At 38.8% G+C, this 14,631-nt stretch overlaps 1 protein-coding gene and 1 pseudogene across 5 annotated transcripts in view; one reads left to right on the forward strand and one right to left on the reverse strand.

The window, feature by feature from the left end:
• The window catches only part of Ppn (proteoglycan-like sulfated glycoprotein papilin), a 138,309-nt gene that overhangs the window by 591 nt on the left and 123,087 nt on the right, over nucleotides 1-14,631 (reverse strand). For 3 of the 5 annotated variants that reach the window (XM_069504505.1, XM_069504506.1, XM_069504504.1), the window contains 7 exons: nucleotides 8,797-8,991; nucleotides 8,446-8,582; nucleotides 7,674-7,821; nucleotides 3,963-4,388; nucleotides 2,396-2,560; nucleotides 1,165-1,275; nucleotides 291-387 (listed from right to left, as the gene is read on the reverse strand). In XM_069504505.1, coding sequence (XP_069360606.1) covers nucleotides 291-387; nucleotides 1,165-1,275; nucleotides 2,396-2,560; nucleotides 3,963-4,388; nucleotides 7,674-7,821; nucleotides 8,446-8,582; nucleotides 8,797-8,991 — 1,279 coding nt within the window. The remainder of the gene's footprint in view (nucleotides 1-290; nucleotides 388-1,164; nucleotides 1,276-2,395; nucleotides 2,561-3,962; nucleotides 4,389-7,673; nucleotides 7,822-8,445; nucleotides 8,583-8,796; nucleotides 8,992-14,631) is intronic. The other 2 variants (XM_069504508.1, XM_069504507.1) reach the window with 1 other exon arrangement.
• On the forward strand, nucleotides 10,371-10,489 carry LOC117990932 (5S ribosomal RNA; annotated as a pseudogene).

The raw sequence follows: 14,631 nt of genomic DNA on the forward strand, positions 1-14,631 counted from the left end.
TTGTCTGAATGAAAAATAGGCTGAAATTGTAGAGTGCTCCAACCTCATAGAGCTTATGATTGTTTTTCATCATGCATGATTACCCTTTTATATTATCTTCTGGAGAAACTGACCGACTGAATACAACTTAAACCGCTAGGTCAAGATTCAAGAACCTTGCGATATTGTACCTATTATAGAGAGAGCTTTCGTAGACCCCACTGTAAAGTAATTTTTAAAAATTCTACCCTAGATTATCCAGGGTAGGTGCTAGTCTTGCATACTATAAAATACAATAGCTAGGTACTTACGTGGAGTAGTATTTATGGTGGCAGAACTTGCTCTTCACGATCAAGTTGCAGTTAGCGAAGTACGGACTGTCCTTGCAGTTCGCCGGAATGTATAAGCCTGGTGGTACAAAAAAAAATTAATTACATAATAAATAGTTAAATACTTTGATAGAAAACACTCATACGTAGAAAAACCTAAATAAAAAATAAAGTAGAAAAACTATTTCTAAAAATTAAGTCCTAAGTAGGTATACCTACCTATCTATTGTAGAGGTCGTAGACGGAGAAAAATAATTTGGTAGAGGAAGATATGACGTGGGCGGTGGGAAACGCTCTTGTTAAAAAAATGCTTTTAGTTCCAAATATTATCGTAGGTATATATCTACATCTACCTATTATATTAGTAAAGTTTTAGAAAGTCTATAATATATTATTTTGTGGTAGGAAAATCAGCTTTTTTTAAAGTTTGACAATTACTTAATCTTCCTAATTTCTCGTCATATAGGAAAAAAAATCACTACGCCACAGCCACACACAACATAATGCGTGCTCATGGTACCTAAACGAAAATATTATTAAATCGAGGCACACAATTCTGTGTGGTTTTACAGTAAACATATTCTTTCAAAATACCCGCGACTTCGTCCGCGGTACTCGAATTTTAAAAATCCCCTTGGAAACCTTTTCCAGCATAAAACGTAGCCTGTGTAATAAAATGTAGGTATGTGTTAAGTAATAAGCTATGTCCATATCAAGTTTTAGGCAAATCAGTTAAGTCATTATGGCGTGAAGGAGTAACAAACATACACACATACAACTTTCGCCTTAATAATATTAGTGTGATGCATTTTTGGGTAGTGTTAGTGTGACACACGAGGCGCATTTCATAGTTTACCTTCTACGCTGATCTGCACTGTGGACTGGTCCGAAGTGTACCCATTGTTCGCGTGGCACCCGTACACTCCGCTGTCGTTCGTGTTCGCACGCGTTATCGTCAGCCGCGCCTCTGTCAATCAAAATAGAATAGGTAGGTACAATATAATTCTTCTTGTCCACACGAATACTATTTATTTATTTTATTTTATTTATTTTAAATCTAATTAGAACGGCAGTGCCACTTACACTAACTAGATGATTAATAATAAATTTAAATACGAATAAAGGTACAAGAAAAAAGACATAAAATACATAACGATAAAAGATCAAAGAATTTTGAATATGTACGCTGAGAACATTGAATGACATATTCATGCAATGCTCTCAGCGTATACTATAAGTAGACAAAATATGAATTATATCATGGTACGAACTAATTCGTATCACAGATTCGTATCATGATATCTACCCTACATTTATCTCTACTAGTTACCTACTTCTCTAAAGTCTTTTATAGTTTACGAATTTGTGCTTTACCATTATTTATAGAGGTATTCGTATAGCGACTGCTGTTTTATAAAAAAAGTAAAAAATCATAGGTAGTTTGTTGAAGAAAGAGGAAAATAGTACTTAGCTACGCAATGTCTGCAATTTGGCTATTCAATTAATTTTAATTAAAGAGTTGATTTACCTAGGTATAAATATAATGTTCAACCAATACTTAAAGGTCATTTTGATAACAATTTTAATAATTTACTAAGTAGGTCCGAAAATGATTTTCGGGTTCTGTGCCTCAAAAGGAAAAAAGGAACCTTTATAGGATCACTTCGTTGTCTGTCTGTCGTGTCTGCCAAGAAACCTATAAACATATACTTCCCGTTGACCTAGAATCATGAAATTTGGCACGTAATTTGGTAGGTCTTATGTAGCACAAGTAAATGGAATAATCTGAAAACCATGAATTTGCGGTTCCATCACAAAAAAAATAAAGATTTGTATTCTCGAAATAATTAGTTTACTAAATCACATCACATGACGCCGCTCATCATTAACTTGCAAATTTTTATCATACTGGTTTGAGAATTCTTGTACGAAGGTGCGGAACCCTTTGTGTGCTAGTCCGAATCGCACTTGACCGGTTTTTTTGTGGTAATCATCTTATCAATAATTAACAATCATCGGTACGAGTCTTTCTTTTCTTTATCAGCTTTCTAATTAGTATACCCTGTACAAACATTTCATGCTCATACCTGTCACATAGATCCTGTCGTTAGCCGGTTGGCGCTGGATCTGAATGCCGTCCTTGGTCCAATAGACCTCGGGCACGGGGAAGCCGTCTACGTCGCAAGGCAGGTTGATCTCCGAGCCGGCCGACAGGCGAGTGCGGTCCGTCGTGATGCGAGTCCTAACTGGCACTGTGTACACAATGTAAAGATTTATTTCAGTTACTGAATTACGGGTTTTGGTTATATAGTATATATACTGATCTAAAATAAGTCTAAATATATAAAAGGAAAAGTTGACGTCAGTCAGTCAGGACCTATCTCATCAATGCACAGCTCAAACTACTGGACGGATCGGGTTAAAATTTGGCATGTAGAATAGCTGTTATGACGTAGACATCCGTTAAGAAAGGATTTTTTAAAATTCTCTCCCTAAAGGGGGTAAAATAGGGGTTTGAAATTTGTGTAGTGCACACGGACGAAGTCGCGGGAATAGGCTTAGTATGGAATAATTAAAGGAAGTGTCTAACTCTAGACAACCACAAACTGTCATTTGATTTAAAAATATATTCGACAACAAGTGAAGTTATTCCATTATAGATCGTGTTAAGGAACTAAAAGCTAAATAAAAATCTGGTGGCCAGATATGTTTTATCTACTATCGAACAATCGGTTCAGTCCACGATCGTAACTATTTCGGTTTACTTGTGGCCGTCTAGGGACTCCCACATTTATATGACTTCAATTTTTAATGAGCTGTTTTTGATTCATTTTTAAGGTTCCGCAGTAAATAAGGCATCCTTATAGTTCAGTCCGTCTGTAGGTCTATCCTCATATTATATAAACTGTAGGAGCTGTAAGGTCAAAAGCACCTTTGTTCAAAAAAAAATTGGTTCCCGCTACACAGAGTAGAAACAGGGACGTGTTCAATTTGTATATCTGTTTGCTGTTCAATTTGTATATGCTTATGCCTAATACATGTGCTTATCTTCATAATTTAAATAAATATATTATTTACAAGATAACTCGGTAATAAACATCTAAGTAAGTAACGGCAATTTTAATATAAACATGACTTGATAATGAAACTCTTTGCAGAATTTCTTAGAAGTCAAAAGTTGAAGAGCAATCTCGATAAGAGGAACGAAATTCCCTGAACTGTTTAGGTAGGCATAAATTCATTTATTTTAAATCTTAGTCCATCACAGAGCACGAGCAGGAAAATGAGAACGGTTTAGGACAATAGTCCACCACGTGGGACAAGACTGGCACAGGCAGACTTTACACACCTTTAGAGAACATTATGGAGCACTCTAAGGCATACAGGTTTCCTTACGATGTTTTCATTCACCGTTAGATCAAGTGATATTTAATTGTTTATAACGTACGTAACTCCGAAAAGAACGAGATGCGTGCCAGGGACCAATCAGGGGCACCCAGGGGCTACCACCGCTTTAGGCATAAATACATAAATATTTTTTATTAAATAAAATTGAAATTAGAATTCATCAAACCACATGCAACATGCAAAAATATGAACATGCACTAATTAATAAATGATAAAGTAATGCGTTTGTCAAAGACCCGATCTTACCGGAATAGGGTATCTCTACTTCCGTCGTCCGCGCCGTGGTCGCTTCAGTTTGTCGCTCGTACTCGTAAGGAGTCACCGATCGTTCCGTCTGTCGGGACACCATGTAGGGGTACTCTTCGGATCCTTGGGGTCTGTACGCTTGCACCACGAACGCCCAGTCTGCCGGCTTGCCGTATCCGTTATAGGCTTGGCAGATATATTCTCCGAGAGTTTCGGGCATCAATTTTCGTATTTGAAGTACGTTCCCTCTGGCTTCGTAAAGGGAGCTGCTGTAGGGCACCATGGGCCCGTTTTGACCGCGGTACCAGTAAATGGCGGGTTGGGGGTAGCCGTACGCGAGGCAGCGAATGCTGAGCGAGCGGCCCAGCTCGCCTACCACCACGGCGTTAGGGGTGCCCGAGATGCCAGCCGGCCCTTCCACAGGATCTAACCACCCATCCGTTAGCAACTAAGTTTACTTGCAGTTTGTGGATGTTCCCCATGATTGTGACAAGTTAAAAGTTCAGAAAGGTGTAAAGTAGGTAACTATTGACCATGGAAGCATTAGCCGTTGGTGATACATGACTGTAGTTAATATTTTTATGCCCAGATGGAAATAATGACCATGAAACCCAAATATAGAGATATGGAAAGTTTTTTGATGTTGAAGTTGAGTTGAAACCGATAACCAAAAACGTATTCTTGATAGGTTGAACTTCCAACCTAACTTGAACTTCCAAAGCCAATTTTGTACACTAGTAGAGAAAACAAGAGCTGAACATTCCACAAACTAGATTAATATCTACTAAGCAAAAATTCCACGGTGTGAAGTTAAATTTGGATTTCATAATAATTTAACTCGAAAATCAAATTATTCAAAAAAATCTAAAGTTCAATAAGACCTTAATAACTTTTAAACACAATCCATAATAATATTAGAAAATCCAAAAATAACATCAGTAGTTAATTAAAACCATAGTTTATAACCAAAAGAAAGTTAATAACCATAAAAAAAACCTTGTTCTGCTGTGCACATCACCACAAAACATAAAGTCACTGAGAGTAGGAACATGGTGGACGCGCCGCGCTGTTCGTATGCCGAACCTCACTGAGTAGCATTGGCATGGGCGTACACTATAGTACTTAAGTACTAATATATCGTTATGTTTAGATAAAAGACTGTTGACTGCAAAATGTTATAACGGACATCCGATGGCAAAAATGTTACAAGATAAAATTTTGTGGTCGAAAAATTCGTGACTGTTTGGCGATAAGAAAGTTGCCTTTAAAGTAGGTACGTGTGATATTATATAGACATATTTTTTGTGCTCAAGAAACCTTAGATAGGTAAATGAACTATTTAGTTATTAACTGAAATTAATTTGAATATTTTATTAGGTAAGTACGTATGCTTTTGAAACGAAAATAGTGTGACGGATGACATGAATATAATATGATAGGTACCTATGGTATGACTCAGGAGTTTATGTAGCCTTTAAGGGCTCCGGATTATAGAAAGATATAGTTAGTCCCTTGTAATAACAACGGTATATACTTAGTCAATATTTTCCTTTAGTTATTTAGTTATATGGAAAATATTTTAAATATTTCCGTTGCAGATTGTTTGTTAATCACATCCAAATTAGGTCACTAAAGGTTGGTACCATTCGTGGAATGGAATCAATTACTATTCTAATATTGTATGAGTAGGAAAACCTACCCATATCTATTTAAAATTCGGTCAGAGATTGAATTACCCGAACTTTAGTTATAATAATAACTTATCTGGTGTCCGTGACATATTACACTATGGCGTCCACACATTGATTTTATTTATTATTTGAGGAGCTGGTAACAAAAAACCGGCTAAGTGCTAGTCAGGTTCGCGCAATGAGGGTTCCGTACTAGTCGTATTTTTTCGACATTTTGCACGATAATTCAAAAACTATGATGCATAAAAATAAATAAAAATCTGTTTTAGAATGTACAGGCGAAGACCTTTCATAATATGATACCCCACTTGATATAGGCACTCACTTCGAAAGTTGAAAATACTAATTATAAGTTCATGATTACAAATTAATTTTTTTGTGCGATCTAACCCTAAATTCACGGTTTCCAGATTTTTCCCCAAATGTCAGCTATAAGATCTACCTACCTGCCAAATTTCATGATTCTAGGTCAACGGCAAGTACCCTGTAGGTTTCTTGACAGACAGACAGACAACAAAGTGGTCCTATAAGAGTTCCGTTTTTCCTTTTGAGGTACGGAACCCTAAAAAGCACGAAATAAAATTTTACAGGTGCAAAAAACTCAATAAAAGTTCTTGAAACTTTAACTTAATTTAAACGTCCTTATTGCTTAATACCTTTTACAGCATGTATTGGTCTGATAGTAATAATCGGTCTTATTATTCTAAGTAATAAGAAAACTACAAAAGAGCTGATAATCCTCAAACGGCTGAACCGATTTTCTTGGAACTCTCGATCAAGCCACCTTTCAAAAAAAACTAAATCAAAATCGGTTCATTCGTTAAGGAGCTACGATGCCACAGACAGATACACAGATACACACGTCAAACTACGAGTAATACCACCCCTCTTTTTCGGTCGGGTGTAAAAAAATTGTTTTGATCAGTTGACCGTTTTGTTCGCCAGCTCCTCATATGCGGGCCCTCAAATTATGAGCCTCCTGATATCTTTATTGATAAGCCAGTTGCAACTCTCAGTGATTAGTTTCGATATGCAGCATTAAAATTAAATCAAACCAAGAATAGACATACACAAGATAGGGGAAGCATTTATTAAGGAAGAATAACGGAAAAATCAAACTACTGTTCTCTATATTATTCTACTTTCATTCATAAAAGTAATTAAGCTTGGCATTGCACTGTGTCCTGATCGGTAGTTATGTGGACCTCTTGTCCGATCTTGTTAAATGAATATAAAGCATTTAATTATTTATAAAACAATCATCACTAAGAATTAAATTAAATTCATTACACAACACACTGCCAAGTTTAATATTAAGCAAAGAGTAAAAGAAATCAGGCCGCCAATATAAGCAAGCCGAGGGACAGACCGAGCGAAGTCGAAAAGAGTTATTTCGGTTGTGATAAGATTGTATGCTACATGGCTTCAGTCTAAGTACAATACTCTAATTTTGTGAACTTATGAACACAATGTTCGGAAATACCTACTTCCGTCTTATTCCTTTAAGCTACACTAACATTGTGTTATGGTGTCCCAATCTAATCTGACCCGTAGGAGCAGGACTTGAGCTAGGCATAGCTCTCCAGAGCTATAGCTTAAAGGCGACATCCGACCCGAGTCCGTGAAAATACGTTTCGAAGTTGTTATAGAACTATTTGTATGGTAACTTACGCACTACATTATAGACTTCGGTCATCCGATATCTCTACGTCATCCATGAGAATATCTCGGATAAGCCTCGGATTCAAATCGGACATAATATGACGTAGATATGTCAAAGATGTCCACTGAATAGCTTGGATTTGGATCAGAGAACGGATTGATGCGTAAGCAAAATCTGAATTCAGTCCGAGTTTTGATATCCGTATTTTCACGGATTCTTATCGGATGAGTGCGTGATCGCTCTAAGGCATGTCTCCTGTCATATCGCCTTATATTACATCACCGACACGATACACCAACACGATAATGTTTGCACTTTTAGCCTGTGACGTCAAGTTAGACTTCACAGCTCACTTACCTAGCACCTCGAGTCGTATCTCTTGCGTGGCGACCCCCAGTCCGTTGTCCGCGACGCAGATGTACACGCCGGTGTCGTTGCGGTACAGGGACACGATCTCGAGCGCGCCGTCTGATAACATCCTGTAGCGACCGACGTCACCTTCGATCTGATTGAAATCCATACTGATATTATAAATGCCAGTGTGTTTGTCTATCTGTCTGTCTGCTACGTTTTCAAGGCCCATCAGTTTAAAACAGAATTTGACGAGTTAAGGTAGCTTACAAATCGGGAATGAACAAGGACTACATCTTATTCCCAGAAATCAAAAACATCCTACGGGATTTTTAGAAAACCTCCACGACACCACTACGCGGACGAATTGCGGACATAATCTAATGCATAAAATAAAGTAAAATGAGGAACAGTACACATTCTTTGTTATCAACTTAACACTAACTGATTTTCCATCTATAGGGATACAGGAAGGTATCTATACACCGGAAAACAAATCCCAAGTTAATGTACCTTGCGGTAACCAGCATTGGACGGGAACTGTAGATTGCGACGATCACAATAGATTGACAATGATAAAAGTAATACAGTTTAGCAGGGAACTAAGTCTGTCGGGGGTCCAGGCAGAACCGGCATTACTTAAAGAGGCTGCCGGTTTCTTTGATGGTGTTTTTTGTGCATCCGCAGGGGCTGGCGGAAATGGCAAAACAGGATTTCAGGGCCCCCAAGACCATCGCAAGTATACTTATTATAGGAACGTAATTTATCATAGACATACCGTGATCTCGCCATATCGCCATGTGATCTTCGGCGGCGGGTTGCCGTGCAAGAAGCAACGTAGTGTGGCCTTGCCGCCCTCTTGTGCGCGCACCTCCGGCTCCCTCTGTTCACTGGGGCGCGGCGCATGGGGCAGATCTATGGTTATAATATATTACGATAAGCAACATCAAACGAATATCGTCACCGTTTGATACTACTACATTCAAAGTAAAAGTGAACTGGCATCTTCCAGGCAGGAGCGTCGCTACAACAACTCATCAAGCGTTGTTGTTTTTCGCCGATCAACAAAATGGAAAATATCTTATACCTCTCAGCAATTATTGGTCAACTCTTTGCAATAAGTACTTACCAGGCGAAAACGTAGTATCCGGGGGCGCAGGGCTGGACTGTACCAGGGAGACAGGCTCGAGACAGAGTCTGCTGCAGCCGCGCTCACAGCACTTGCCCACGCCGACACAGTCAGCGTCGTCGTTGCAGTCTGCCCGGCATTGACCCTCGGTTGTTGAGTATACAATCTTCGGTGGACACGAACCCGTCTTATTCACTAAATAAACGTAATGAGAGCTTAGTATGGCAGTCACTTTAGTATGATAAGGTCGCTCTTTGTTTTTACATTACTTACTTCCTATTTTTTAAAATTCTTTTGCTGGCCTAAGCATAAAAAATAATAAAATCAAACCAGATCCTTTTCAGTTCAAAAAGTGATTGAATCTCGACTGAATTGTATTCGTCGTCGTCGTTGTCTCATCTGACCAACATCCTTCTGTCCAGCAGATCATGGAGATCTTTGAATCTCCATGATCTTTTGCCGCTTATGTTCAGCGGCTTCCAGCAAGTCGCTTGGTATTCTCCGTCTACTTAGATGGGGAGTGTCTTACAATGGTGCGACTTGCGATGGGGGATCGCCATTCACGCACCTTGAAACCCCAGGGTCTATCGATTTTTTCGAGTTATGTTTCCCCTTCAATTTAATATTAGTATTATTCGGCATGTGATGATGCACAGCATCTGTGAGAGTGCGTGGTACTTCCCTTTTAGTTCTTCCACCAATCAGAGCGATCCGTCAAGTTGTCAACCAATGAGAAGCACTTCCGTTCGTTGTGAGTCACGTGGTCACAGGTAGGGGGCGCTCGCCCTGTTGGTCTAACATGCGCCCCGCGAGAAAATTTTGTCTACGCATTATCTCGTGTTTTTTCATACAAATAAGACGAGTAAATGCGTAGACAAAATTTTCTCGTGGTGCGCATGTTAGGCGTGCTGCTTTCCTCATAGCGTCGTTACTTCCCGTTGCGACAACACGAATAACGTGAAATATACCGCCGCCGCCGGCAACGCGGCCGGCGCTGCGGTCGGGAACGCGGCCGAGGCCGCGTCGGGCAGCGAGCGGCGTCGTCGGAACGATACGGACGACGAATCGAGTTCTGGATCGGGTGACAGCACAGTCCACACCGGAGTCGAGTGAGGTAAAAAGGAGAAAACTCGGTGAGTCATCCTAAAATTTCTATATCCAGATTATAATTAGTCGAGTCAACACTTTGACCGACTTGTTGAGAAACAATTCATATTCTCGTGCTATGCAATCGGCCCCGCCGCCATTGTTTAGTTTTGGTACCTAACCACACTTTTAAATCGTCCATTCCGCACGACAACGCGCACGTTACCCTCACATTTGATCAATTTGTAGGCTAGAATGAGATAAAAATTTGCGGCTACCCGCGGTTATTGTTATTGCGAATTGTTGTAGGTCTCCCGAAGAGATCAAACATTACAATTACAATACAATCTCAGGACGTGCACCGAGTGCGCTCGATACCTGCGCACGCTCATTTGACGTCGCATTATATTCCAATAACTGTTGCGTCTGTTGGTATGCAGGCGCAAGCGCAAGCTGCTATGACTATAAGTCCTGATAACTTTTGGACAGCTGATGTCCATACCATGTTAAAAGCACTGGTTCTCGTTCGATCGCCAAAGTTAAGCAACATCAGGCGCGGTCAATACTTGGATGGGTGACCTCCTGGTAACACCGCGTGGCGTTGGCCTTTTTCGTTGAGACTTAGGTCAGAATAACTTTTTATTGAAAAGTACCTACCTTGTGCCTACTCATTTAAATAGGCTCACGGACAAATTTGTTGACGAAGAGAATATATTATATATTCGTTATATGGATGCCATGAAAATTCACAACGCTTCGCCGGGTTTAGTTGAGTTCATAGTCAATGTAGGACTCCTTAGGCAGTTTATTAAGGGCAAGGAGGTTACTTAGCTGAGTCCGAACGTGACATGGCCGCCATTTGCAATGCTATTTGCTATCGCTAAGCTTTGCAACGTGAGCTATTGATACAATATCTGCAAGAATAAGACTGGTCTGCTGCGCCTGATACTCACCGCAGTCAATGTTTTCGATAAAATATAGGACCTTTTTCAATCTTCATCGAAGTTATATGAAGCTAGTGAGAAAAGGATGCAGATAGTGTGTGGCAAGCGGGCTGAATATGTAGAAACACGCCGGGATCGTATTTTGAACGAGCTGCCTACTAACAACTTGCGAGAGGGTCTGCGTAAGATACCTCCAAGTTACTAATGTCTTTTGATGAGAATCAGTTGCGATTGTATGTACAACATACCTACGGGTGGCATGGACGAGTGGCTCCAATCTTGGTTTGTTCTGGGTACGGAAGGGAAGAAAAGTCGAGAGCAAACGTTAAAATCGAGCAGAACACGTCACGCATCTTCCGCTAACCAGTCCTTTTATGCTAAAGAGTTTCATACAAGGCGAAAAAGTTCTTCAAGAAGGACCACCAACCCAGCAAGTACCGATTGGCCAAATGACTCGCGGCCATCCCAGCCCGAGTTTCACGGGGGCTGCCTCTGAGCGTATCGGAGGCAGTGGCAGTTGGTTTGAGCTCCGAAGGCTCTTCTCAAGTTATGGGAATGCGGCTGCCATTTACCTCCAAATCTACTCTTGTCCATACATGCCCCCGTATCCGGCCTCGTTTCGAAATCACTGCAACATTTTGCAACGCTGGCAGTTGGGTATAAAATTATCAACTGGCCTGGGTATTTCCGCCAACGAGCTTCATACCCCAAGTAAACTCGTTACCAGGAACATACCTTGTTGTGGCACTGATGTAGAGAAGAGCATTCTGGCTCCCAGATCTCCGCAGAAGGGCGTCAAGACCAGACCAATGAGAACCCCCAGATCTGGGATGAGTCTTGGTAGATTAGTAGGGCGATTTCATAAGACCTACATCAATCATTAATACAATCTTAATTGTTGTGATTGGCTGAATTTGTGCTATTTTTGTTGCAACAATGCATTGTGGCCAATAGTGAGCGAGTTTCAACCATGATTACGATCGTCACACTGTAGCTGTCAAACTACCGCGGTAGGGCTCCAGAATATCATATCACCGATCTTGCCCCGCCTGTAAATGCAGGTTTCAGTGTAAAAAAAAAAAAAAAAAAAAACTAAAAGATACTTGTTAAAATTAGAGATTTAATTTTATAAATTGAGACTGTGGAATCCAAAGACTGGTCAGAATCTAAAGGACTATTTAGAAATTTCCATGAAGTGAAAACATTATCATATAAATTTGCAAATCAGCTTGGCTACGTTGAGTTAAATGATGCACAGAAAATACTATAGGAAGACGGAAGAAAAGGATGAGAAAATGTTTATTCTTTAAAAATTGTGCCACGCCGCACTCCACCAGTTGTACCTACCTAATGGTTTGGTTATCTTGATGCCTGTAACACTTGAGATGGAAGTGTATTGGCTGAATGCTTGTTACTTGAAGAGAGATAAAGTTATCCCACTATCTTATTACACGAATCCGTGGTGACAGTTTTTAGTCAGACCAATAAGAGGAAATTAAGCCCATAGTTCCTAGTTAAGCACAATTATGCTAAGAGCAATCTCTCTTCAGAAATCAAGAGCAGAGAAATCTCCAAATTGGGACTATAAGGTCTGATTGCCTGGTTGCAATATTATCTTTAAAATACAGTAACTTTGTTTGAAGCGTCACTAGACTGCCTTGCATTTTACTGCTTGCATCTGGCGGACGCGTTTGTGAGATTTTATGGTAAAAGAAGAGAAGTTAAGACAGTGGGCTTTAATAGTGATGATAAATTAAATCCAATGATTACTAATGAAAGTTATCATTTAATTATTTGTCAGGTAAGGCCAAATACTAAGTAATTAAAAATCAAGCAAAGCATCTGCTGTATTATTTCAAAGTAAGAATCCTAATCATCTAAACAGGCTTCTATAATAATTAGAAGCTAACAACCTAGTGTTTACTTTTATCTCAATGTATAAAATAAATAGCACAAGAGGGTAGGTGATAAATACAGAAGTAAAACCAACCAAGTCGAATAATAATTGAATTGTATTGTTCAGCATTGATCTATTTATATTAAAATGAATCTACCACCCGTTTCGCTAAGGTGTTTAGTCATGGAGAAGAAAGGGCAAAGAAACTCCATAACACACATCTTTTAAAACATTAGAACGTTGAGTAAAGTAGTAGGTACATATTTGGTACACAGTTACAACAGGTAACCTATAAAAGGCAAATGATTACATTACATTATAATAAAATATAAGAATACTTAACTTCAGTAAGGTCCGCTGTGTTTGCTCTGGGCTGTCGATACAAGACTGTTCCCTCTCTGTCGAGGTAGGGTACTTTTATAACACTGCCATCGCAAACCAGGCGGATGTCGACTATCACATGATCTTAATATTAATCATTATTTATTTTAGGTTTGTTGACAAAAGGTATGTTGACACACCCAATTTACAATAATAAAATCAGTGACATTGATGGTCTACGTATTAATAATTTACAATAATAATAAGCGACTTAAATTGTCAGTTTACACAACATTATTATTTCACATAATAGCTATTGCCAACTGTATGTTGACAATAGCTTAGTATAATGTCACTCTTAGTGCATTGACAGTATTTAATTTACAATGAATAATTAGTTACCAGTATTGACAATTCACATAATATTATTTATCGTATTGTCACATTCCTAAATATTAAATTAAACAACATACAAGAAAAGATACTATTCAAATCATACCCTTTCCGTACATTGACAGTATTTAATTTACAATTTTACAATGAATAATTAGTTACCAGTATTGACAATTCACATAATATTATTTATCGTATTGTCACATTCCTAAATATTAAATTAAACAACATACAAGAAAAGATACTAATTAAATCATACTTTTTCCGTACATTGATATTGAATCCGGAAACGGAATTACGATTCTGTTTTAAATATCACAACAAACATTTACTTCAGACTCCCAAGTTTATGATTAGATGAATTTTAGCATAATAATTATGTATCCAATTTTATCGTAATATAACACGGCCATACTGACAAGTACTTCGTTCCCGAAGTACATAGGGAAATTAGAAAGAAAAGAAAAAAATCTAGCTAAGAGCTAAATAAAAAAAATTACTGTAAGCTAAAAAGATCTATAAGCTAAGGAAGATCTATAAGCTAAAATGATCTATAAGCTACAGCTACCTAGTTTAACTGTCCCTAACTGGCTGCGCCCCATAATTTAATGTTTAATTTTTTTTTTCTGTATAATATGTATAGTTTTTGTTTTATTATTATTAGTTTTATAAAGCAAGGGGTCTTGTACTAGACTCTTGCCCAGTAGAGGTCATTACTAGACCTCGCTACTTACTGGCACCGTCCGAACAAGCCGTCTAACATTACCAACCAATATTTTTTAACTTTTTTTTTTATTGGTACTAGTAATGATTAGTGCCGGCAGCCCTAACTAACTGGCCTAACCGCTGCCTCCCCATAAATGGGTCTTGTACTAGACTCTTGCCCAGTAGAGGTCATTACTACACCTCGCTACTTACTGGCACCGTCCGAACAAGCCGTCTAACATTACTAACCAATATTTTTTAACTCTTTTTTTTTTTTTATTGGTACTAGTAATGATTAGTGCCGGGCAGCCTAACTAACTGGCCTAACCGCTGCCTCCCCATAAATGGGTCTTGTACTAGACTCTTGCCCAGTAGAGGTTATTACTAGACCTCGCTACTTACTGGCACCGTCCGAACAAGCCGTCTAACATTACTAACCAATATTTTTTAACTCTTTTTTTTTTTTTTTTTTATTGGTACTAGTAATGA

The sequence above is a fragment of the Maniola hyperantus genome, chromosome 18, assembly GCF_902806685.2.
Source record: "Maniola hyperantus chromosome 18, iAphHyp1.2, whole genome shotgun sequence".
Taxonomy (NCBI): Eukaryota; Metazoa; Arthropoda; class Insecta; order Lepidoptera; family Nymphalidae; genus Maniola; species Maniola hyperantus.